Source organism: Heliangelus exortis, chromosome 19 (genome assembly GCF_036169615.1).
Source record: "Heliangelus exortis chromosome 19, bHelExo1.hap1, whole genome shotgun sequence".
In the NCBI taxonomy this organism is placed as follows: Eukaryota; Metazoa; Chordata; class Aves; order Apodiformes; family Trochilidae; genus Heliangelus; species Heliangelus exortis.
Genome location: NC_092440.1, coordinates 3,372,001 through 3,397,258, shown reverse-complemented (window position 1 = coordinate 3,397,258; position 25,258 = coordinate 3,372,001). Strand labels below are relative to the sequence as shown.

Here is a 25,258-nt window from a genome sequence, read left to right as displayed (position 1 = left end):
GCTGAAAGGTGTTGATTTTTGAGTCCACTGACAATATTCCAAAAACTAATCTAAGTCTTATTCTATCTATATAACATCTCAGATGTGCCATATATCCTAAAATTGGAGTCTCATCCACACACCACTTGCTGGCCTGGTAGAACACTCTACCTGTTAGCACCCAGCTTCCCTGACAAACAGCGCTGGGTCACAGCACTGGAATCAATAGTGGCAGGTGGGAGAGTTTCCAGAGAAAAAGCTGAGGCTGATGCTGTGAGTATAAAAGTTTCATTTAATAATAAAATATTCTGGGAGGGAGCAGAGTTTTGAAAAAAATTTTTTTTTTTTGGTATTTTACATACTGAGGTTTAATGGAAGGTAAGTTATTCCTTCTGCCTTTTGATGTACAGTATGAGTACCAGGAACTAGTTCACTGTGTGGCTGATGTTTTGTATTACAATATCCTTCTTCAGATTTGGGGAATATACTAAGAAGATTCTAAGATTATGTATCTCTAATTCCAGCAAACAGAAAAGGGAGAGAAGTTAGATACAGTTTAATGCCATCTCAAAATGTACCACATGGAATAAGCAAATCTTGAAAGAAACAAGCAAAAAACTCCCTCCTCTCCTATTCCTATGCAGTCAGGAGGGTTTTGTTTCTTGGGGGGGGGAAAGGTGTGTGTGTGTGGGGGGGCGTTTAGTTTAAGTTCTATTCCTGATAGGAGTAAGAGGTTAAATTAATTTGTTTAGGCTTTGGATAATCTTTTTCATCACTGTTGCACTGATAACCCTGTTTTCTGATAAAGCGAGATTTGATTCTATGGGTTTGCATAATAGAATGTTAGCTTTAGGGGCAGGGAATATCAGATAAGCAGGAAATCATCTCTTTTCTTGTGCTAGGATTCCTTTTGCCTCTGAGAAAATACGTCTCCCACTGACATTTGGACTTTTTTTTTTTTTCTTTTTAAATAACTCTCCTAGGAAAATTTCATTGCGCCACTACAGAAGACTGGAGGAAATGGATAGGGACAGTAATAGGTTCTGTCTGAGTTTAGGTTAATTCTAATCAGTTTGCCTGGCTATGTTTCAGGTAGATAGAAGTACACTAATTCTTCTGTAGGCAGCATCCCTGTTACTTTTAGCTTTCTGAGAAAAAGAAATCTGTGCCAAGATTTTTTCCTGTCTGAAACAATGACCTTATGCTGTTAAAATACTACAAGAAAAAGAGATAAAGATTAACTGAACAACAAAATAAATATCTTCTTGTCATCTGCAGAAATTGCTGGGAAACTCCCTGTTGAAGTTAGAGGGTGAAGACCGTTTGGATATAAATTGCACAATGCCCTTCAGTGACCAGGTAATGATCAGTTCAGTTGGGCCTGAGTACTGTTTCTTTTGTGGAAATTGTACCTTAAAGAGTAGTAAGTGTAATTATAGACTTGCTTATTGGTTTGTTTTCTCTCTTTGTAAACAGTACTGTCCAGGTTTGCTCTTGGAGCATTCCTGGTTCTCCTCATATATTGCTATTTTTATTTTTTCCTGTTGTCTCTATAGGTCGTACTGGTGGGTGCAGAAGAAGGTCTCTATGCCCTTAATGTACTGAAGAATTCCTTAACGCACATCCCAGGAATGGGTGCTGTCTTCCAAATTCACCTAATCAAAGATCTGGAGAAACTCCTCATGATAGCAGGTAGGGAGTTATATGTTACCAAATGTCCTGCAGTGGATGCACAGCAATGGCTAAGCAGGACATTGCCTAGAGGCCAGGCTTGTCTCTAGATTCATTACAGACTTTTTCCTTTTTTGATCAGCATATTGTCAGGAGATCAAGTATGGTGGTTAACACTGTATTGTCTGAGGTTTTTGTGTATGAGAATATGTGAACAAAGGGCTCAGTTAAACCTTCATGAGAAAGTGGTTTTCAAAGCCGATGGAGGGAGGAACCAGAAACAAAACATTTCCAGTTTAAGGATTATTTATCATTTTAAATTCAGTGGAAAGTGTGGAGCTCATCAGTGAGCATATTTCTAAATACTACACTACCTTTCTTTTTAATATTCTTAACTGTTTGAGGACCACTGTGTCCTAGGGCAAACAACTCTTAACCTGTCTTTCTCTAAACACTAATCCATGTAACAAAACTGGGACTTCTTTCATGGTTTAAGATTCCCTTATGAGAGGAACACAAGCTTTAATCTCTCCATCTGTGGTTTTCCAGAGATAATCCTTCCTACACGGATGTAGGCATGCTGAGCACTAGGGCGTATCTTCCTCTGAAAGCCCAAATTATCAAGTGTCTATATGACATTTGTAGGGAATGAAAAAAGATTCTTGTTCTGTTCTGAATTTTTCCCCTGCTAAAGATTTAACTTTGTTTCAGGGTGGTAGAAAAAAAAGTAATTTGAAAATTTCACACAAAACTGGGAGAAGACCATGCCACTGTGTTGCTAGTCTTGTGAGAGGAACTGGGCTTGGTCTGTAATGCAGTTTATTAGGGCACTTCTCAGAAATCCCTTGCCAGTCATGTTGGCACAGAAAGGTTAAAGCACCTTTTAGTTTAAGAAGTTCTTCAAGATAAAATAAAACTTCTTGGTTAATTTTGAATAGCGTCCCAGTGATACCATTGTTACTGTGACCTTAGCAACAGTAATAACCCATGGAGAGTGGCTGTTCTCCCAGTGGATTTATAGCCTGTTGTGTGGTTGGTTTTTTTATATTTTCTGTTTTGCTTTTAATAGAAATATGGAATCAATTCTACATGGTACCTTGTGCCTGTTACCACAGTAAAAGCTTGTGACGATAAACTGCTGCTTGGGTAACAACAGACTTTTGCAGAGAGTAAGGAGATTTCCCTTAACAAAGTGTAACCATTTTTGTTTCCAGGAGAAGAACGGGCTCTGTGTCTTGTTGATGTAAAGAAAGTGAAGCAATCCTTAGCTCAGTCTCACCTCCCAGCCCAGCCTGATGTCTCACCAAATGTCTTTGAGGCTGTGAAAGGTTGTCACCTTTTTGCTGCTGGCAAGGTAGGATACAGCTCCCTCATGCCCCCAGACCACCCTTAGACTCCACTGAGCTTAATATCAGTGATATCAGCATCTTTATTTCACTGGCAGCAAATCCAAGGTCTATATTCTTGTTTTAAATCTTTTTCCTTCAGGTAAAAGAGTATAGGGGGCTGAAGAGAGTCTGAGCAGGAGACAGTATGGAGAATAAACTACTAATATGAATAAACTCAGTCAGTATGGCATGATGGTATAGCCTAAACTGCTACACGATAAGAAGTAGAGCACAGCATAACTGCCTCCTCACAGCTGACTTCAATTTTGAGATTTATAAATAGTGAATTCCATCTACTGTTTGTTCTTGAATGTCATGTCACAGTTTCCAGGATAGCAAATTTACTTTGGTGTTTGCGTCACTTGATAACACTTGATATTTACCTTAATTCCCAGTTATAGTATGGAACATTTAGCCACAGCAAAAATTCTAATTAACAATTACTTCCACAGACTGTCTTTGATAACAAACTGAGCACCATGCATTTCAGAGTGATGTTTTAAGGTAATAATTTCGGGGGTTAAAATTTAGACCTATTTGAATTTCTCATCCCTTTTAATGAAATTTTTTTCTGTGGAAAACCATCAAATTTTTATTAACTTCTTTCAAATAGAAGAGAAATCATAGAAGCCATTCAAATTCAAGTTCCCTTTTGAGAATGTGAAGAGTTTTTTTCATTATTCTGCTAATTCACAGTAACTAACCTAACAAAAAATGTGCTTGCTTACCTCTGCAAAATTCTTTCAGTGGCAAGAGGTACCCAGATCTGTTCCTCACACTCTGTATTACCATTACAATGACACTTGTAATCTTCCTTACAGGTTGAGAATGGTCTTTGTATCTGTGCAGCCATGCCCAACAAAGTGGTTGTTCTGCGATACAATGAGAGTTTGAGCAAGTTCTGTATCAGAAAGGTAAGCTTAGCAATTCCCTTCCACAGCTAATGGGATTCATATATTGCACTAAAACTTTGCTTTGCAACAAACATCTTAGACCTTTTTGCATGTATAAGAACCTTTGTTTGTCAGCTAAAGTGGTAACAAATTGCAATGTGCACTGACTAAAATTGGAGTAGGAAGCAATTTCCTTTAATATGAATTGGTGTGTTTAGAGATGCAGGACAGAACTGTCATTTGGTTTTTTAAATTTTTTTTTTTTTTTTTGAGATATTGGACTGAGCTGTAATCATACCCTTGCTTATTTACCCAGAAAAGACACTAAATATTCAGCAGTGTTCCCTCACCTCCATTTTCTTTGGAGATGGCTTCCCTCTCCTTTACAGTTAAGGAAGCAATGGGTATCTGAATTTGTTTTTACTGTACCAGTGAAAATCCAAGGGTATTTGGTGTAACTCCAGCAGAGGACAGGCAGTTGTTTCCCATACGTCCCCTGATCTGGGGCAGAACTGGGGCAACTTCACTTCAGACAGCCAGTTGCAGGCAGATTTGTTCTGAAGCCAAGTCCAATAAACTAATTATTAATTTTTATATGCTACATTCAGAAAAAACCTCCAAATATTAGGGACCTCTCCTCTGTACAGAGTTTAAACTGCTTGTCTTAAAGTGGGCTGGTACCTAGAAACTAATCTCTATTCCAATCCACAAATTAAGGGATGTTGAGGTCAAACTACATATCCCTGGAGACTACTTTGAACTTACCAGTTCAAATTACAGCTTTGCTGAGGCTTTTATCCCCACTGAGTGCTGCCCTGGGGCTGCTGCGAGGAAGCAGAGTAGGCACAGTAGTTCAGATGCTGGCCTCCTTGGAAGTAAAGGTACATCTGATGGAGAAGATCTGGACAAAACCAAGGTGGATGCCAGTATCAACTGGTACCAACTCTTGCTCATGATGGAGCAGCAGCTGGCAGGGAACTCTGAGTACGTGCAGGCACTGCCCTCTGCTCATGCTGCCATTCACCTCCATTGTGCCTTGACCAGGGCTTACATGCAAACTGTGACAAGGTGTGTTTAGAAGGCAGCTTTTCCTTATCTTCACTAATCCAGGCAACTGAATTTCAATCCTAGCAAGATGTCAGCAAGCCCAGAATAGATTCTGTTCTGCCAACTAAATCCGTAGATAAACTAGGAATTATGCAAGGAATCTTGTCCTCAGATCTGGGGATCTGTGTTGTGTCAGGCTAACCTGCAGAGCTATCCTACCAGTTCAATCACAATGCACAACTTGTTGGAAAACATGTCTGTGTTACAAAGTCTGTATTCAAGTAAGCATCACTGACAACAAAACACAACTTTTTCTTCTAGCAAGAGTTCTTTTCCAGATGTTTTTGAGAGACTGAAGTTGCCATCTGCCCCTTTTATAAAGATAAATGTGGCAATATATATAATTTTTCATAATAAGCAAAATCTGTAAACTGACTGGAAGCTGATATTGGTCCATACTTTCCTCTTTTCCAGGAGATCGAAACCTCTGAGCCTTGCAGCTGCATCCATTTGACCACTTACAGCATCATCATTGGAACCAACAAGTTCTATGAAATTGAGATGAAACAGTATACATTGGAGGGTAGGAGACATTTCCTGAGGACCATACGAAATGGCTCCACAGATTCTTTTGGTGGGGCTTTTCTAAAGCATTTTAGGAAAAAAAGTTGGTGCTAATCAAGCTGTTTTCCTTCATTCTCTTTGCAGAGTTTCTGGATAAAAATGACCACACATTGGCCTCTGCTGTGTTTGCTGCTTCCACCAACAGCTTTCCAGTCAGTATTATCCAAGTGAACCCGACAGGGCAGAGGGAAGAATATCTGCTGTGTTTCCATGGTAAGGCTCATGTGGCTGTGAAGCTGTTGTACTGCCTCTGTCCTCTGGTACATAACTGCCAGGAGGTACCTAAGTGCTCCTGCAAAGGAAAGCCAAAGAGGGCTGACTTTTAGTACCTGGAAACAAAGATTTTTTTTTGAAGAATGAATCAAGATCTTCTTAAATAGTAGGATGCACAGGATGTTGGTATTAAAGTAACATGTGGCTGTGGTGCTTTTGGTCATCTTGCTTCTGGCTTCAAGGTTGTCTGTGCCTTTGGGTCAGCTGGCACACATCAGCCTCTGTGGCTAAAGGGAAGGGACTGTTAAAGTGCAAAGAGGATTTTTATTATCTTTATAAAATGTTAAGGGGTTTTCAAACTTTGGCATTCTTGACTGGTCCCTGCACAGGCAGCTGACAAGTTTTAGTGTTCTTGTGAGGAAATAAAAAGGTGTTTATTTTTTTGTATAGCTGCTTTTGATAGTGCATTAGGATAGTATCATGGAAATGCACAGAGAATCTTCAAAAGTTTCCATAAAAGTGATTTTGGGTGAGTAGCAGCAGGAATCCCAGTCTTCCCAGCTGTGTTTGAAATAATAACCTTAATTGTGAAAAAGTACTCCTACATCCAGCCAACCAAATGTCAATTAGTGCCATTCATGGCACTCTGGGATTTGCAAGGTAGTTAGCATCTGTCCCTGCTAAAAGCCCAGGGACAATGACCTTTGTCCCTTCAAAAATAAATTAAAAAAAATACAGGCATATGGTTTATGACATGACATTGCTTTTCTTGCCAGAGTTTGGTGTCTTTGTGGATTCCTACGGAAGACGCAGTAGGACAGATGACCTGAAATGGAATCGCTTGCCCTTAGCTTTTGGTAGGTGCTGAGGGACATTCACTTGGATTATGGGAATGATTGAAACTGGGAAACATCCTTGTGGGACAGGCATTCTTCACTCAGTGCTTCTGCTTCCATGTTCCTCTCCCAGTTCTCCCAAAAAACATAGTGATTTTACCATAAGATCATTATAAATCTAAATGGTAGACCTTCTGAAATACAATTAGAGGAAAACTAAAGCAAAGTTCTGTTTCTCTAAATGTTCCAAGTAAGTTGAACAGTGATTGAATTGTGGAATTTTTAATGATGCTTGGAGGTTTCTGAAATAGTCGAGAATCTGTGATGTCATTGTGATTTCCTCAGGCTTTTTGCTCTACCTAATGGGATTGCATTCAGTTAATAGTCTGGTTTTAATGCCTTTCTTGTGATACTTTTGCTTAGTAAAATTCTTGAGATACAGATAACTTCAAAGCAACAATTCTTTAAGCTTGAATCTCCCTATGTAGTAATAGTGTCTATGTCTTACTGCAGAAAATACATTCCCTTAGTTTTCCCAAAGTGCTGGGAGGCTCTGCTGTGCTCCCTGGTGCTTTTTAGAAGTTTTTAACAGAGAATGTAATTTTGTGTCTTTCCTCCCCCTGTGATCCTTCTTAAGCCTACAGGGAGCCCTATCTGTTCGTGACCCACTTCAATTCCCTTGAAGTGATTGAGATTCAGGCACGAGCTTCTCTAGGGTAAGTTGTTCTCTTTTCATTACTTTGCACAGCATGTGCTGCAAGAACATGTGCACTTCCCAGGAAGTCATTCTAAAGAAGACTTTTTCCCTGTAATTTTACCCAGAACTCCTGCACGAGCCCACTTGGAGATACCAAATCCACGGTACCTAGGGCCTGCAATTTCATCTGGAGCTATCTACTTGGCTTCCTCCTACCAAGACAAATTAAGGGTGATTTGCTGTAAGGGCAATCTTGTGAAGGAGACCAACAATGAGCAGCAGCACCACAGAGGATCTTCTGCTACACGCAGGTATGATGAACTCCATGTGTTACAGTCCTTGTGTGCCTCATAAGCAAACTTTGCTCCCGGTGGCTTTTCCTCCCTGGTCTTGTGGGATGCCCTTAAGGGAGAGACAGGTGTTAGCCAGTTACTGTACTGCTGGAATGGAACATGGATTTACTGACATTTTAAATTCTAGAAGGCAAAAAAACCCCCCATAAACTCTGTAGGAGTATGTGGGTAATCTCCATCACTGCTTTGTGATTATCAGCTAATTTACTTTTATAGTGATACAGCTGTGACTTCAAAGCTTGGTGATCTTAGTTGTTATCAATATGACACTAGACATCAACTGACTGTAAAAATCTCTCAAGCAAGAGCCCTTTCCTCTGAAATGGTGAGGGAGGCAGCATTGAGAGCTTGTGATGTGACCTTATCCTGTTCAGCAGAACAGCAGTTCTTCAGATGGAAATAAATACTGGGGCTGATAGTGCCACTGTGCATTGAGAACTTCAGGCCTGTAGCTCACCCTCACCTGGAGCTACTGAAAATAGGGTAATTATCAAATTTTAGCATATTTCTTTATATGGGAAAGTACACTGCTTAAATGTATGCAAATGTGTACTTTTTCGGGCTGTTCCATAGACATGACTTACAGTAGCAATTCATTAAGGCACTTCACTAGTGTTGCTAATGTAATTGACACTCAGCTGTCAGAATCTCTTTGGACTTTTCATCTTGGCTCAGGCAGGTCTAATGCTTTTTTACCCAAGTACTCCTGGGTCTTGGGGGAAAGTTAATTTTTTTTTTTTGCTAAAAGAGAATGTAACGTGAGGTTTTTGTCGCTCAGCTGTTCCCGTCAATTATTTTTGAATGACAGCAGCCCTAACAAGAGAGGTCCACCCACGTACAACGAGCACATAACCAAGCGGGTAGCGTCAAGCCCAGGCCCACCAGAAGGTCCAAGTCACCCTCGAGAACCAAGCACACCACACCGGTACCGCGAGGGAAGGACAGAGCTGCGGAGGGACAAGTCACCTGGGCGACCTCTAGAGAGGGAGAAATCTCCAGGCCGGCTTCTGAGCACCCGCAGAGAAAGGTCCCCTGGAAGACTGTTTGAAGAGAGCAGCCGAGGACGACTGCCTGTGAGTGGTGCCAGAACTCCTCTTGCTCAAGTCAATAAGGTAAGGCAGGAGACTGGAAGACTTTTCTGTTCTCAGGAAAGCGTGCAAACTACTGCACAAGGGCTGATGGTACAGTATATTAAATCTTACCACAACCCCCAGCTTCTATTAAAAGAGAGCACGCACTGTGTAACTCTCTGGCTCCAGTTAAACACTTCCCCTTGTGCTAGTACTGTAACTGCAAAAGCAGCTTGACTCTGGAACAGGCTGAATTTCTCCAGATCTGAAAGCAAAGGTGCCTTTACCAACAGAAATGAAGTTATTGAGGACTTGATAGGGGACAATGTCTGGAGACAGGAAGGTGGGAGCCTGCTGTGTTCAGAGTACTTGCCTTTGTCAGGACTGTCAAAATTCTGCCACATAGCAGCAGGCCAGCATCCAGCACTGGCTCAGCAGTGGTTGGTCAGGTGATGTACTGCTGTTGGCACCTGTGCTTATGGGAGAGAAATACATGCAACTTGTAACTGTTGTTTTATTTCCCTGGCAGGTCTGGGACCAGTCTTCAGTGTAAGTCTCTGCTAGATAAAGTTACTCATCTTGACCTGCAGGAAGAAAAGGAAATATGCTGAGTATATGCACTCCATGTCTGCTGCCCAGTTACCAAAACAACATTCCTGGGCCAAAGCTAGCGCTGCATTGGGAGATGAGACGCTTTTGAAGATGGTTGGCATCTCAGTTAATTTCTCTGCACTTTCCTGCACTCCTGTTTTTGCACTTTGTACTACTGTTACTCTTTCAAGCAGTTCATGAACTTTTTGTATTCACTTTAGTCCCTAGTAGTTCATCAAGGAAAGGAAATGGGACTAGAGTTCCACCCCAGGTCTTTAATGTGGTTAGCACCCCTTACCAGATAACTGAGCAGACATGCTGGGAATTCCTGGTGACCTGGAACCAGACGGGCCAAGGTGAGCGAGTCTTTCAATAGAAGGTGTGATTGGATATTTTCTACAGAACACAAGAAAAATTACTTCCAATTAGTCTGTTCACCTGCCACTTCTGAAAGTTACCTTGTTCTTACTAAAATTGCTCTAGCGCAGCTCTGATGGGGAGGAAGAACCGTGCTTTAAACAATCCCATGTGCCCAGCCCTGAGACCAAGTGTGTTACCTATAAGCTACTGGGGTGTAGGACTTTATCCAGGTCTTCTGCATGACAGTTCACTGCATGCTGCTGCACCATCACTGGCTGCTCTCTCTTTTTAGGTTGCTTTGCTGAGTAGTGTATTGCACCTCACTTGTAAATTAACTGAAACCTTTAGATTACGCTGCAAAATAACTGTTAATTACTCTGGAAATTTGGCAATGAAGAGTTAACAAGCCTTATTCTATGACAAGAATTAGTCACACTTGTGTCACTTGTGACACTGCAGTCCTGACAGTCTCGTTCTCTGTCAGAAGAGCAGCCCAGGGCTGGCTCCTGCCTGTAACTTGTCATACAGTAAGATGCCATTGTCACGGCACAAGAGGATACTCACAATGAAGAGCTTTAGCAGGTACTGAACTCACCTTCACCTTTGCTTCCACGTATCTAAGCTCGAGCCATTTATTGCTTTCTATTCTCTTTTGCTGTGGACATGAAGCAGAGAGCAAATGATTTTCAAAGCAGGTTTTGACCATTCAGTCTGCAATAGCAACATTCTAAATGAACAACTGTGTTCTTTACAAGTGGAAAAAGCAAAACTGCATCCAATCTTCCCTTGGCCACACTCTGAAACTTCTGCTAGTCCCTTGCAAGCCTGTGCTAACCTGTTCTAGAAACCCACAAAAATTCAAATACCTTGTCGGTGTCCTTTGGCGAGTTTCATGAATATTGTATTCCGTTCTCTTGTCTGTTGGGTTATTTTAGGTCAGATGATTGGCAGGAAACTTGCTGGAAGTTTTTGTCTCCTGGTCTGAATATCTTGAAAGGTCGCTGAGATCAGTCTTTAAATCTTTGCATCTCATGGAAGATCTTCAAGACCTCAGAAATGGGCTTGTTGAGTCCTGAAAGTGTATATCTTGTGTCTTGTTTGTGAAATGCTTCCTGCTATAGAAATAGCTCAAAGGACTGTACATATTTACAAGAAACTTTATATTCGTAACAAAAGGGAATTGAATTTGAATTGGTTTCTACTTTTTTATTGTAAACAGTGCGTTTTTCAACACTAGCTTTTTTGTTTTAATGGTGGTTGTGGACAGCCATCTTCAGATACTGGAGGGGCCTCAGCTTAGTCCTCCTTGCTCCCATGAAGAAATATTGTAACATTAAATTGCAATTGACGCTTGTTAGCATCAATGAGGTTTTAGATCTCTAAAAGTACAGGATTTTTCTTCATTACCTTTTTATTATTGACAAGGGAGGGAACCAGAGGGACCGTTCAAAGCTCCACCTGGAACGTATTGAAGTTTGTTGTTGAACAATAACCAAATAAAACAAATAACTATCTTGACTGGCATGGTGACATGAACGCTTCCTTCTCTATAGAGTAGCACTGAGCCATCCTCCCATTGCACCCAGTGTTAGAAGCTGTGTAATCTATAGGCATCAAAGCTTACCAAAGAAGCAAACCTTAATATTTAGTGTTTTAATAGTTGTTATTCCCTGGACAAGTAGCATAAGTGGTTTCAAAAACAAAAACATGTTCATATGAACTAAACCAGGTCCACGTAGTTTACTATAGCAGCAGTCAGCTGCAAACACCTACAGCTAAATTCTGCCCTTGCACACTTCCCTAGTGCTGTGGGTAAGAGCTAAGACACATGAGTAGATGGGAAAACAATCTCGCCCTGGTAAATGACCCCACACATCTTGAGCTGGAAAAAACATCTTAATTAACAATAGTGTGATCTAATGACAGGTTTGGGATTTATCCCAGCAGTGTACTGGTAGCAAAGAAGATAGAGATAGTTGTCCATCCCACTGCTGTAATATGCTGGTGCTTTAAGGCCTAATAGCTGCAACTTAATAATAATAAAAAAATAATAAAAAATCACAGATCAAGTCAGACTGAGTACAACCTGCAGTTACTGTACAGCTGAACTTACACCTGCTGGGAAAACTTGCTAGATCAGACTTAAATGTAAATACATCTATTTTTAACTGAACCAGTTTTTACAGGGTCTGAAGTATTCTTTCACAGGAAGATGTTTTTAATATTCACACTGCTGCCTACAGTAACTTAATTTGTCCTCCTACTGTTCAGTGGTTTTGGTTTTGTGCACATACCCACCCCTGTACCCCCAGTAAAGGGCTTGTTGGAGGGTGTGTGGGTAGGTTACTAATAGCTCCTCTTACATTTTGGTCTACATGACATTCTTCATGAAAATGCTCTACATAAAATCCAAGCTGCTTGATTTATCTATTGTGCCTACTATCTGATGTATATGATGAAATGCTAACTTGTTAAATGTTCCTTTATTTATATTTTACTGTGCACAAAGAGTAATTATTTAAAGCTCATTGTTGCAGTCCTATGATGCATGATCAGAATTGTAACTAAAATAATCCAGAAACTGGTGGAGTAAAAAAACCTATTTATTGAGCCTTTTGATTACCAAGATCCCTGCACAAATCCACTGTCAGCTTAACCACCACACACTGTGCTGAAATTCAGGGGGTCGGGGAGGGTAGGGCTCTGGTTATTTCTGCCCTAGACAGGGAATGTAACAGTTCCAAAAACGACTATAACAAAACTCTCTGCATCTACCTTAAAAAAAAAAAAAAAAAAAAAAAAAAAGGTGCTCTCCTAGCAACAGCCAAGAATAAACATAACAGCACAGACTGTGAGATGTGGGTGGGGAATGCAAGTGAGCTAATAAATCCAACTCTTGATCCAGCTTTTGCCTTTGGAGGGATTTGATTCATCCCATTACAATAAGGGAACACAACATGATTAATCTAATTCATTCACCTGCCAAACACAAAACAACCTTGCAAGGAAAAACAAACCAGCCAGCTTACCTCTTCCTTCATCAGTCCCTGCCTGGCCAGGGACCTGCCCTCCTGCAGAGCCACCTGCTGAAGAGAAAGGGACCTGGGGGGTAGGGGGAGTGAGGGGTGTGCTGCAGCTTACCCGGAGGACGGCTGTGGCTCCTGGGAGAAGTCAGTTGAGGCCACAGGGGACACCTCACCACAGTCACCTTGCCATGCCATGGCCCCTCTGGGAGAAGCCCTGGGGCCTGTGGCCAACTGCACTGATTGCCCCAAGGAGCAGAGAAGGGTGGAGGTGCTCACAGGCTCATTACTCCTGCCAGCTCTCCAGTGGTGTGCTGGATGTTGCTGGCCACAGTCTGGGCTCCTCACCCTGGTTCTGAGGTCCACAAATACGGAGTTTTTTGGCTGCAAAAGCTCGAGTGGTACAGTGCCAGCTGCACACCATGTACCAAGTGCTCTGCTGCTCAAGACAGGGCTAGAGGCTGCATGTATTTATATATTTCTATACAATATTTAGTTCTGTCCTGTGGTTCTACCATACCAGCATTGATGAAAAGCCTGGAGTGAGTCATGTATATATAGCTGGAAAAAAAAAAAAATCCACAAAGCTTAGCACCAACTAATGAGACCAACTCCATAAATACTGTTAAGTCTTGCATACTTCCACCTTCTTTTCTATTCGCCATTTCTCAGTGTTTCTGCTTCCTTAGTCTTTGGCTTGTGAAAGAGTTGATTTGAAACTGAGAAAACAAACAAAAACCAAAAACACCCAAACTTGTTAAGCTGGACTAACTGTATCTGTTCTTCCAGCAAAACAATTCTTGGTCATTCAAATAAGAAACCTGTGGTATCCTTTCCTGCTGGCACTACAACCCTTTAAGAGGGCTCACTGCATGACTTCTGTCTGCCAGCACACTCACATCTACTTTTCTTTCTTTAAACACAGCTGAAAAAAAAATTTCAACACTCACCCCTCCTCTGCTGATGCTTTTCCTCCCAAATGCTCAGCTCTGCACAAGTGCCCTCATTAAGTTTGCTGCACCCAATGGCCCAGCTCCAGCAGCACCACACGCCGGTGCCTTGGCCCACAGTGCCCTTGGTGGCTGTGGCACAGCCAAGTACCACCAGGGCTCCTCCAGCTGCAGGCCTTGAGCCCCGGGTCAGGTTACTGAACAACTCAAGTGCCAGGCCACAGCCACTCCTATGTTGACAGCAGAGCCCGTCACAAAAGCCTCCACCCTGCCACTCCTGTGCACAGGTGTCCTGTGCACTCCTGTGCACTACAAGGTATCAGCAACTAGCACACCCCTGATGGTGCTGCTATGGAAGGAGAGCCCTTTAATTAACATCAGTATTATTGAAGCATCAGGTTTCTCTATGGCAGGAAAGTGAGAAAGAATGGCTGTGGTCACACATTTATCTACCAGCACATTTAAACATCTACAGGTCTTGACTGAGTTTACATTGCAACAAAAGGCAATCCTGTTGAAGTAGACCACAGGAACTGTCCAGCCTGCTCCTCCTCTGCTACTGCTGCATCTTCATTTACTGCTCTGGCACAACAAGCACAAGCTAAAGGAATCTCTCTCCTCAAAGCCCCCAGGCCTCCCAGCAGCACAAACTGCTCCACAGGTACCAGCGCCGAGCACACCCCACAGCCCCTTCCCTGCTCTCCTCACCAGTCAGCATCTCCTACTGCCAATAAACACCACAAAGGGCACACAAGCTGTCCCACTACACAGCCAAAACTAATGCCATGCCTGTGCCACATCCCCATACAACACCATCACATGCAGTCAAGGAGAAAGGCATGGAAACACAAGTCTGCTTGAAGAGCAGCTGCCTGGAACAAAGGGAGGCAGATGCGAGGCTAAGGCCAACTCCAGGCTCTTTGGCCCTAAGCAACTCCTCACTGCAGTTTGTAAGCAACTGGACTAATTCTTCCTGCAAAATTTACAGCATAAATACACACTAACCCCTCACTTGTATTCTTCACTGACTAGGAGCAAGTGGCTGAAGTGTTTCAAGCAGCATCTATGGATGAAAAGCTTGCACAATCCACCAAGGCATAAAACTGCAATCAGGCAATCAAAGGTTATAAACAAACAACACCTCAAGGCAGCCAAGGTTACCAGAGATGAGAAGGATAACAACAAAGCAAGTCACCCACTTTTCTTGAAAATGTTTTATTTGTTTCTGAAGAGGCTGAAAACAAAAGCAAATCCATATTTCAGAATACCAAATACTATCCATAGCATAAACGAAGAAAAGAGTTTTCAGAGAAAACCATTGCACTAGACCCAGACCTAATGAGCTACTCAGGATATTTCGACAAAGCTCATGAACAGATCTGAGGATGGCAAAGCACCCTTCCCCTGTGTCTGCGTCCACTGAACACTGAGCAGGTGCTACAGCTTTTCTCCCCACTCACACTCCTTACCAACTTGCACTACTGCACTTTCTCACAGTGGGATGGGGCTGGTTCTCATTGGCACAGTCACTGGCACACTCAGGCACCAAAAAACAAACAGTGGGAAGGACCCAGCAGGTCACTTCCCGAGCTGGTTCCCCCAGGGCAGGCCCGAGGCACACTGGCAGGCAGTTTTGCATTAATGTTGCATTTGTTTTGGGATAAAACAGGCTGTGAGTACCAAGTACAGGCAACCTGGTGTTAGCATAATCTCTTAGCAAATATAAACAGAATAAAAATTGCAGAGATCCCCACAGCCCTGGCTGTGGAAGCACCAGGGATTTTATACCCAGGGTCAGCACTGGAACCTGGAGCAGGCCCAGCTCCAGCCCAGGGCATGGCAGGGTGAGGGGATGCTGCACCCAGGTGCTGCAACTGCCAACACCAAGGGACAAATTTGGCCACAGGGACACAGATGACTTGCAGTCACCTTCAGGCTGTTACTGAAGAACTAATCCCTAAACTGATTTCCTTACAGGTCCCTATCCTGGCTTAAGGAAGTCCTTACGAGTGACAGCAAGAGAAACTGGTTTCAAAAAGCAGATTACAAGACGACACATGTGTGATGTACAGAAAAATCCAGCCATTAAAAACAATTGTCTTTACCAGAAATTCCACAGGGGAAAAGTTGTATTTCAGTTCTCATGAAGAGAAAAACTACAGAGCTATTTACAGCAGCAACACTGCACCCCAGTCTACCATAATCTAAAAATGAAATTGTAGGTGAGTGTGTCGCTGAATTTTGCCTCCAAGAGGCTGCTACAAGAAAGATCATCAATATTCACACTTATTTCAGCCATGCAAGTTTGGAACTTGCTACTGAAATAATTGTGTTTGATGGTATGAAAGCAGTAATGGGCTTGCTTTTGCTGAGTGTTGAGCTCAAATAAGATTCTACAAGAATCCTGAATGTTCTAGACTTTGGGCTGGCTTGTTTGTTACCTACAGTCTGCCTCACTGCTAGAGGTCTTTAATATGTTGCTGCCCGCACATTTTTCAGCCTAATTATATTGGTGATTTTTTTAATTGAGCTGACAACGGGCACTGACACCTTTGCCATCTCTCTAAGTGCCACAAAGCTGCCGTCCCCAAGAACTTCCAAGGTGGGGCTGGGAAAATAAGGCAAATATAGGAAAACTTGGAAGTCTCAGAAACAATATGAAATCAGAGTTCTACAGCACAGAGCAGGAATACATTTGGTTAAGAGAAGAATTTTTTTTTTCTGAGACTGCACTGGCCCAGAACAATTGGTCACAAACTACTAGGATGTTCATATTGGTTTGTACAGCAAAGTAGTCACATATTTCTTCTTGTAACGATGTGTAGCACTAAGCACCATCACTCCATCCTATAGGAGATGGAAAACAAGTGAGAAACACAGTTATCTAAAAACTGCAAGTGTGGAGAACATGCTCTGGCCTCTCACCTTGATAGAAAGTGCGTAGAGGTGATTCAGCATGACATGGTTGGGTTCAGGGAGAAGAGCAGGATCACACTGGAAAAAACAAAAGTGAGACAGTGTAAAAATAACAACTCAGTTTGCTCATCACAGCTGGTGGGTGATAAACACTGTCTGTAACCAGCCCTAGCCTCAAATATATCACACAGCTGCTTATGTGGTGTCCATCAATGAATGCAAATAAAGGTTCAGATCAACCCCAAATCCAGAATGAAACACTCAGCATCCTCACTGTGACTGTGAAACAAACCTCAAATATTTCTTATATGTTTCTGATATTTTAATAGTTTTGCAGTGAAAAGGTTGGGTTTTCTGGGAGTGAATGAGAAATTTAGTTTTCTTTTCAATTTTGAAGAGTCAGGTAGAAAAATTTACTTCAGATGGATCCATCTGGACACATGCAATAAAGCATTTACCAACATGGCCACTATTCTAAGGTTTGTCCTTAACTGTCCCTGTCTGTACCCAGTTGTTTTCCCAACCTGTTCACAGCCTGAAGGCCATTATTCAGCAAAACAAACAAATGCACTCACAGAAATGCCTGTGTCCTTATTGAGGATGACCTGCAACAGGTGGGGGGGAAGAATAGGTGGTGATTTAAAGCGCTCCTCTGCCTTCCAAACATAGGGCTCCTGGTGGTACGGTCCCGGGGGTGAACTTGACAGCTCTGCCAGAAAGATGTTAAATATTTTTTCTTAAATAGTCTGTAAAAATATCTGGTCTTTCTAGGTACATTTTTACCAGTATTCCAAGTTGATTTTCACATCCAGAAACAAGTGGCCAAAAGAAATCAATGATATCTAAGTACAAAATGATGCAGTGGCAGAGGATCAGTCATTGCCCAAGAAGTGATTTAAGATGTCAAAAAGCTGTCTGACTTGAAACTACCTGTGAAGATGTGGGAGGTGGAGTTCTGAGGGGCCTACTGCACTCCAGAACTTCACTGTTACCTCTGCCCAGCACTTTTCCATCAGAGACTTGATCATAAGCACTGCTCCACAATGCTAGGGAAGCAGTAAAAGCATGGCAAGCACATGTACAAGGCAGATATTATTCCTGTGCTGGGACAGGGTAATAGAAGATCTTCAGAGTCTAAAGCAACATAAGGAAAGGATATTAGAGTATGTGGAAGGGTTCCTGCTAGAATCTCCTCTGGGTTTCTTACACTGTCCAACTCTCACAAATCACACTCTTTTCTCCATAAAAGGTTCGCATACAGCAAAAGCCAAGCAAACATTCCTTTTGCCTCAGATTCAAATGACACGTCTTCTGAAGGAGGATTTAAAACACTACATCATAGTCTGAGTCTGTGTCAGCACTACTAAAACATCCCTAATTTCTACCTCTTATTACACAACTTCTGACCTCTTTGGACCACCTCCTAAGCAGAGGGGGACAGCCTAAGTGTAGGCTGTCAACATTGGTTTGATGTTGAAGAGACTGATCCACTGGTGAGCGTGTAAAAAACAGCCATTTCACACTGCACCCACAAACAAACAGCTATTAAGCACCCATGACTTCCTCCTAATAGCATCTACAGTGACTTGTGTTGCACTGTCAGAGCCTTCCTCATTTCTGCACTCCACATTCTTCCTTTGTGAATTTGTGATTCCTGCACACCTCCACAGGGCCTGACAAAAGTGGAGATTATTCTACACTGAAGCTTTAACACCAGATGAAAAGGAAGATGGAATTTTTAACATCTCTAAAAAGTGTGATATAAAACGACAGGTAAGCTCATACCAGACATGTCTGAACATTTCTGGGAGTCCACCATCAAAGCATCGAATACTTCAAAGTCAGTTTTCTTCACCTGTATGATGTTGTTGACGGTACCTAGCTGGCTGGTTACTACTGGCTGGGAAAAAACAAGATACAGAAGTCAGAATAAAAAAGCTTGGAGGACTGTTAAATTCTCAAAAACATGAGCAGCCTAATCAAGAACAAGATATATTGCCTTTAAAATACGCTACTACCAGATGTGAGAAGAGCTCACCACTGCTTGGTTGGTGTGAGGTTAAGAGCAAGTGCAGGACTTGGGGCTGAGGGGATGCATGCCAGTTGAACCTGCCAGCTTGACAGCAACTGATAAATCCTTGGGCTACACATAAGGCTAGGATTAGGCTTGGGCTGCAGTTGACAGTGATGGCACAAGGATCTAAGCTTTACCTCTATCTTCTACAGGGCTTTCAGAGCCTGGCTAAGATCTGTGTGGTCTGATGCAGCCTAGAGTATGGTTGGTATTGCTGGTTTAATACCAAAAGACTGAGTCCAAGGCAGAGGGTTCAAATAGCTAAACTTCCTGAAAGATGAAATTCTGTGAGGTTCTGCAAGGTTTGCCAAGGTGGCAAGAAGACTGGAAGCAGCATCTGTGAATGACTTGTAAAGCAGGTAGGGACTGCTGGACAGGCTAGAGTTAAAGCTCATTTTATAGCAGAGGAGGAAGAAAAGGCCTGGTAGATTTTTGGCACAATTACTGGACTGTGATAGTATGCAGAGCAGTGATAGCAACATTCTGGCACAGAGAGCAGGTACAGTACAGGAGAGACCTGAGCTGTCAGCAATGCTACAGTGCTTTAAAAGGCAGTTTGGCACTGGTCAAAAAAAGCTCATCACCTCTTGTAAGCCAATACCTAAGAGACTTTGTCACCCCTTTGTTAAAAAATCTCTTTCCTGAGGCCAACAGCTTAATGCCACCTTTAAGGCCAGCAGGCAGCAGAACTCTCTCTCACCAGCTGAAACAGTCAGTTTCTGTTGTTAAACACTAAATACCTTCTCCCTGAAGAGCCCAGCTATTGGTAAAGAAACCAGCCAGTTTCTCATCTTCATTACCTCTGAAGGATCATGTGTCCACTGCCCATCCACAAAGAACTTGTATTGGTGCTCCCCTTCTGGCAGGTCCAGGATTGCCACAAAGTTATTGTGACTGGAATTTTAAGACAAACAATCAGCCTGGAGATATTCTGAAAAGTACATCACTCTCTAAGCTGTGATAAGCACTGTAACACAGGATACAGGCTGCCTGAGCATGAAAACACTTACAAAGGCAGTGCCACATTTAAGAGAATCTCTGATGTGATCTAAAGGTTTGCATTGAACTAAGGTTAATGTTAATGAGCCCAACACTAAAAGCTACTATCCAGACACATTCCTGGCATCAAGGGACTGGCACTGAGCTTTTGTAAAGTCACCCACACATTTACATGTCACTTGTTAGTATGTGAGGCCTTGTTTTATCTGCAAGACTCCTGTTGATGGAACAAGATCAGCTTACTCACATTTCCTTGCCTCTCAGTATTTGCCATCATAAAATGCATTTTATAAATGCCTATCCCATAAACAAACAACTAGAAGATGAAAGCAGCAACTCAATCCTGAGTTACTTTGAGTCTGAAATAGCTGCTGCTTGGTAATTCTGATACTCCTTATCCTGTGGAACCTCCTGATTCTTCAGAAGTCTTTACCAGCATCTCAAAGAAGCTGACAAACAGTTGGTGCTACACAAACAACTCAACAGGCTATGCAATGCCAGTATCTCTTTACTTCTTCTCAGGTAGGGAGTGCAAGCACAGCACCACAGAGCAGGATTTGAGGTTTCAGTTTGGAACAATGGACTCTTCCTTCTACCTGAGCATATATGATTCAGTAACAGCCTCAAAGGATGGCCAAATTGCTTCTTCCACATTCATTTCCCTATCTCCCAGCTCCCAAGCTTTTTAATGAGAATGACAGTAATACTAAAGTTCCATGGCCTTTTTTCCAGCTTCTGTTCTGATAAATTTCCCATTGTCCATGCATGGAACAATCCTCCTGTACCAGGCCATACTCAAGCCACTAAGCTCCTCCCTCAAGTTTCTGAAGAAATGAAGACACTTCTGCAACAGTGACAATGCAGGTACCTACTCACTGAGAAACACCAGAAACTGGCAGGAGACCAATCTTCCACGGATATGTCATCATTGACAGACAACAGACTCACTTCAACAGTTAAATTCAGCCTCTCTGCATCCATTAAGTCTTAAATTTTTGAAGAAAAAACCCACTGGTTTAAATGAAACTTATTTAATTCTGTACTTAGTACAGAATTAAGCAGTGCTTCAGAGCTTTACAGCAGGAAAAAGCACTTGGTACCCTAAGGCAGGTTTATTCTCTCAGTGCAGTTTACCAGCAAGTATACCAGGCTCAGTTTCCTAGGCAGAATCTGGACCTTTTGAGCTGGGGAAAAGTCAGTGATATGGCCAAAGTATTTGTGCTACAGAGAAACTGTGCTTAAAACCAACTTCACCTTACACACCCCAACTGCACCCCAGGTAGCAGATAAGGATTGTTTAGAGTCATTCATGTGTGATGCCTACTGAACAAATCACTCCTACTAAACTGACCCCCAGCTCAACTTTTATCCTGTGCCACCTAAGAATCAAAAAGTCAGATCCTCAAAGGTTTGAGGAGAGAAAAAGGAGAGTGGCAAATCCAAGCATAGTAATAACCTATCAGCAAACTACCCTTCTCACTGCACTGAGCATTCCCAGGTCCCTGGGGGAGGAATATCACTGATACAGCAGTATCTATTTATTACCTCCTTGTCAGAGGAATTTTACTCCAGTTGTTGAAGGACCCAGACAAATAGACTTCTTTTCCTCCTCCAGTCCAACGAAAAACTGTTGGTCGGGCCTGAGTGGGAGTTTTATCATTCACTTCCAGATCGTGTTGCCAAGCTAGGAATTCTTCTTTCTCCAATGGAGCCTACAAACACAATATTTTAATCAATGGAATTCTTTCCTGGCAAACTTAAGACAACCTATATTTTACTGAAGGCATTTTGTACACAGGTACCATACTCTAAGGTACAAGTCTACAGGGGGGTTTTGTCAGATAGAGATTAGAAACTGTGCATTTCTAGATGCTGGTCACAAGTTCATTTGCACAAATTTGCAGAAAGAGTGTAAAACAAAATAATCCCCCTCCCTCCAGACTAAATTAGGTTAAAAAGAAACTACTTGAAGTCACAAGAATTTTCAAAAATACACAGTAATAATAAGAAAAATGATTAAGAAGAAAGACAGCTAAGTGGTATTTAGATTATACAAACACTGCAGGCAAAAATTTTGATGTTGGCAAGATTATGAGTTGTCTATAGGAAACAGCAACAGTTCTAATAGGAAACTGCCCAACAGTCAAAATTTAAGTACAATCTTCTGTTAGATATTCTTATGGAACACAATAAACAGCAGAACATTTTTAACAAGCTATCAATTATTGAGCAAAAATTCAGTTAATAGATCTCTTAATACAGAAAATAAAATGTCACTGGTGACTGCAAGAGTATTAAGAATCTGAAGGAAGCCAAAGCACTGTGCCTAGAACTGGAGAAAATGTTTGAGACAGTGACATTTAATTTTTTCTGCATGACTTCACACTCATTATAGCTGGCTGAACATCCATGCAGTATCTCTCATTAGCACAGCAAGCAAGGGACATAGTCAGTGCTGGGAGTAACTCAATGACAGGATTACTGCAGGTGGCTAACAGCACCTCAACTGAACAGCATTCCCAAGCCAGTAATGTCAGAAGACAAGAACAAACCAGCAATACCTTTATTTCCTCTGAATGGAACAAGTCTGTATCTTCAGGACTGTCCATTAAAATCTTTGGTCTATCACCTTCTTTCGTGCTGATGGCTCCTCCTGAGCTGTCCCCTCGGGATGTCTTCTGCCCATGACGCTCCAGGCCAGCTCGCTCACTGCTTGTGTTCCCCATATTTAAGGAGCTAAAAGAGCAGGAAAAGCCAGATCAGCACATGTGCTTCTGAAGCCAGAACACCAGGAGGTGGGAATGTGGGCTCACCAGTAGACTTGGGCTCTGTTTAGTCAGAGTCTAAGAAACGTGATTAAACTAAAATACTGGTATCTTAAGATTACATCACATTCAGAACAAAGACCCTAAATGACAACTTTTAGCTACTCTTGCACACGTGCTACAGTTCAATACCTGAGCACCTCTGCATGACTCAGCTGCTCTAGAAGTTGACTAAGCAACTATCTGCCACTGCAGCACTGGGATTCTGTCTTCATCACACCCATGCATATCACGTCCTACCATATCAGTTAAAACATCAATAGAACTTCCTATAAGAATGCTTCAAAACCAGCTAGCTAGAAATGCAACTTCTACTGGAAAACCCAACTTATCTCAGGTGGCAACCTGCTGAGGATCCTTGCTGCAGATCTAAGTCACAGACAAGCACAGTTGTTCTGAGGCTCTACAGGAGGCTTCCCCAGACTCTGCTCTTCTCTGGGAGAGGCAGGGGCCTGCTCTACCAGGAACAGTCCACATGCTTCTGCTCCATATCCCATGTGGCCACATCCACTGGGAGAAAGGATGAGGCTGTGTATCACATAGTATCTAAAAGAACTACTTACAGGTGAAGAACAGCAACTTGGAGGTGCCCAAGGGAGCCGTCTGGAACCGTACAAATGGGACCTTGCAGAGCACCCAGCACGTGTGGGAAGTTGCCCTGCTCCCCGTAAGCTCCAGCAGCGGACACAGCCCAACCACCCGGCTGCCAGCCAGGGACCCTCTGCTCCTCGCCCGGAGGGCAAACCCCGGGCCCTGCAGACTCGGCATCCCTGTAACAATCGTCACCACAGCACCCCCCCGGTCCCCGCCTCCACCCCCGCTCCCCGCGGCTGCCCCGGCGCCTTCCCCCTCCCCGCCGGCCACGGAACTCACCTCTCGCCTCCGAGCCCGCCGCTCTCTCCACTGCCGCCGCGGGTTTCCGCTTCCGTCCGGCCGCGTACCCGGGCTGCCGCCCCGGGGAGAACCGAGCCCGGCGCGCAGGTTCCGGCGCGGGCCCGGGCTCTTTGCCTACTGCCCCAGCAGGGATGTCCCACCCCCTATCTACCTGATCGAACCTGTCTCTGGAGAGGTTTTCTCCAAACCACCACCACAGGCAGGGTTTGTGTCGCAGAACTGCAGACACTGAAACCAGGCAACGATACATTCCCCTTTTTGTGAAACGGGAGGAAGAGCTGGCTGAGTGGATGCTGCTTGTTACAAGGGCAAAGAAGGTTGTGAAACCATCACTACACAGCTCTTTCCTCTAAGGAAACACAGACGAAAATTTAACTCCTTAACCGATAAATGTTTACCAAATTAAATTACACTTGTCTGTTTCTCAACATATTTCTCTAAGTGTTCCCAGTTACACCATCTCACTTTACCCTTTGCTCTTCACCAGCTGTCGCTATCTGTCTTCTACTTTTCTAACAGGTGTGAAACTGAGGGCTACAGCACTTCTCTGGTTAAGAAAAGAACAATTTCCTTGTATAATCAAAGCAACCTGCAAACAGAGACAAGGATTCCTATCAAATCAAAGTATATCCTTGTGGCACACTGTTATGTTCTGCAAGGAATTCTGCTGGGACAGACAGAATCATCATGCCTAATCCCAAGGGTCGGGCTGGCTCCTGCAATATGTTCTGAGGAACACTTGCTCCTAGTTTGTCTTTTATGGGTAGAACACCTCAGAATGGGTCAGCCTGCCCAAAGGGGTGTGAGGGGAATGCATGTGGGCAGCTCTTCCCTGGCCCCTGCAGAACGATTACCCTGCTATAAAATGCAGCTGATGTTATTATGATATTTCAAACAGCTTAGTACTCCTGAATTCTCTGTCTCCAAACCCAATTACATTGTTCTCCCCAGCTGTCTTTTGGAGAGCACCAATACACGTGCCTCTATGTGTGCTGGTTATGTCTGCAGAACTGTCTGCATTAGGCTGGAGATGTGCACTACCATGTCTTGTCCACCACTTGCCCAGTAGGACCATTGTGATGGTTTGCACAAGTCACAGCCTGACTCATTGCAAGCAAAGCAACCTTCACTTTAGGAGCCATCCTCAATTCTTTGTAATGGTTTTTGTTACTGCTAAGAAGTTCTAGTATGAAAATGTGATGGTTTCTCATTGCACAGTGAACCATACAACCACACTGTGCTACATGCCAAAACCTTTGGGAGTTACTGGCCTGTGGAGAGGACAGGGACAGCAGTGGTGGTTGGGCTTCTGTGGCTGCCTTCTCTCTCTTTTCCCCATTATTGCTTCCCTCATTGTCAGTCAAGACAGGTAGGTGTAGCACAGTCCTAGAGCAATCTGCAGGCAACTTTTTGTGAGGTGTCCCTAAATTTTGAGGACTGGATAACATTACACTGTGAACAAGTCATAGATAGGGGGCTTGTCGTTGCTGCCCACTAAATCACTGTCCTGCCTCCTCATGGGCATGTCTGTATGCATGGTCCTCACATGGACTGCAGTATTGTTTTCTCCTGTCAGCTTGAGTGGGAACCCAGTTCCCCTACAGCTGTTAATGCAGGAGATGTGGGAAGCAGGAGATGAGCCAAGACATGCCAGAAGAGCTTGGAAGAGCTTGTCCACCTACTGATTTTCTGGAACCCTGAAGCTTTGCTTCTCCCTTTAAGAGCATCTGTGACTTTTTGTCTCCTTCCACACTGCAACCTAAAGGTCATAAAACCTCCCCCTCTTTCAGTCTATCAAGGACCAGCCTCCACATTCCAAACAGACTACAAAATACCTTTTTCTGTTCCTGCCTTT

General features: G+C 43.0%; 2 protein-coding genes across 11 annotated transcripts in view; one reads left to right on the top strand and one right to left on the bottom strand.

Annotated features, from left to right (window-relative positions):
* Window positions 1-12,332, top strand: part of CIT (citron rho-interacting serine/threonine kinase) — a 69,126-nt gene extending 56,794 nt beyond the window's left edge. For 4 of the 9 annotated variants that reach the window (XM_071763361.1, XM_071763357.1, XM_071763360.1 and 1 more), the window contains exons 37-48: window positions 83-252; window positions 1,258-1,338; window positions 1,536-1,671; window positions 2,865-3,004; window positions 3,860-3,952; window positions 5,453-5,561; window positions 5,687-5,815; window positions 6,592-6,672; window positions 7,289-7,367; window positions 7,474-7,659; window positions 8,510-8,813; window positions 9,301-12,332. In XM_071763361.1, the coding sequence (XP_071619462.1) occupies window positions 83-252; window positions 1,258-1,338; window positions 1,536-1,671; window positions 2,865-3,004; window positions 3,860-3,952; window positions 5,453-5,561; window positions 5,687-5,815; window positions 6,592-6,672; window positions 7,289-7,367; window positions 7,474-7,659; window positions 8,510-8,813; window positions 9,301-9,324 (1,532 nt within the window). In that variant the 3' untranslated portion in view covers window positions 9,325-12,332. Of the gene's footprint in view, window positions 1-82; window positions 253-1,257; window positions 1,339-1,535; window positions 1,672-2,864; window positions 3,005-3,859; window positions 3,953-5,452; window positions 5,562-5,686; window positions 5,816-6,591; window positions 6,673-7,288; window positions 7,368-7,473; window positions 7,660-8,479; window positions 8,814-9,300 lie in introns of all 9 variants that reach the window. The other 5 variants (XM_071763354.1, XM_071763353.1, XM_071763359.1 and 2 more) reach the window with 2 other exon arrangements.
* Window positions 9,272-23,508, bottom strand: PRKAB1 (protein kinase AMP-activated non-catalytic subunit beta 1). 2 transcript variants are annotated; one of them, XR_011729735.1, is made up of 11 exons: window positions 23,383-23,508; window positions 22,246-22,420; window positions 21,230-21,396; window positions 19,486-19,579; window positions 18,397-18,511; window positions 17,187-17,320; window positions 16,621-16,689; window positions 10,589-10,794; window positions 10,318-10,377; window positions 9,661-9,758; window positions 9,272-9,355 (listed from the first exon to the last, which is right to left on the bottom strand). XR_011729735.1 is itself a non-coding variant. In XM_071763364.1 (8 exons), the coding sequence occupies exons 2-8, from the start codon at window positions 22,408-22,410 to the stop codon at window positions 16,465-16,467; spliced, it is 822 nt and encodes a 273-aa protein (XP_071619465.1). In that variant the 5' UTR covers window positions 22,411-22,420; window positions 23,383-23,501; the 3' UTR covers window positions 14,895-16,464. The 2 variants fall into 2 exon arrangements, 1 of the variants encoding a protein (XP_071619465.1); XM_071763364.1 differs by lacking the exons at window positions 9,272-9,355; window positions 9,661-9,758; window positions 10,318-10,377; window positions 10,589-10,794 and adding an exon at window positions 14,895-16,542 and having other exon boundaries at window positions 23,383-23,501.
* Window positions 23,509-25,258: the final 1,750 nt, after the last annotated feature.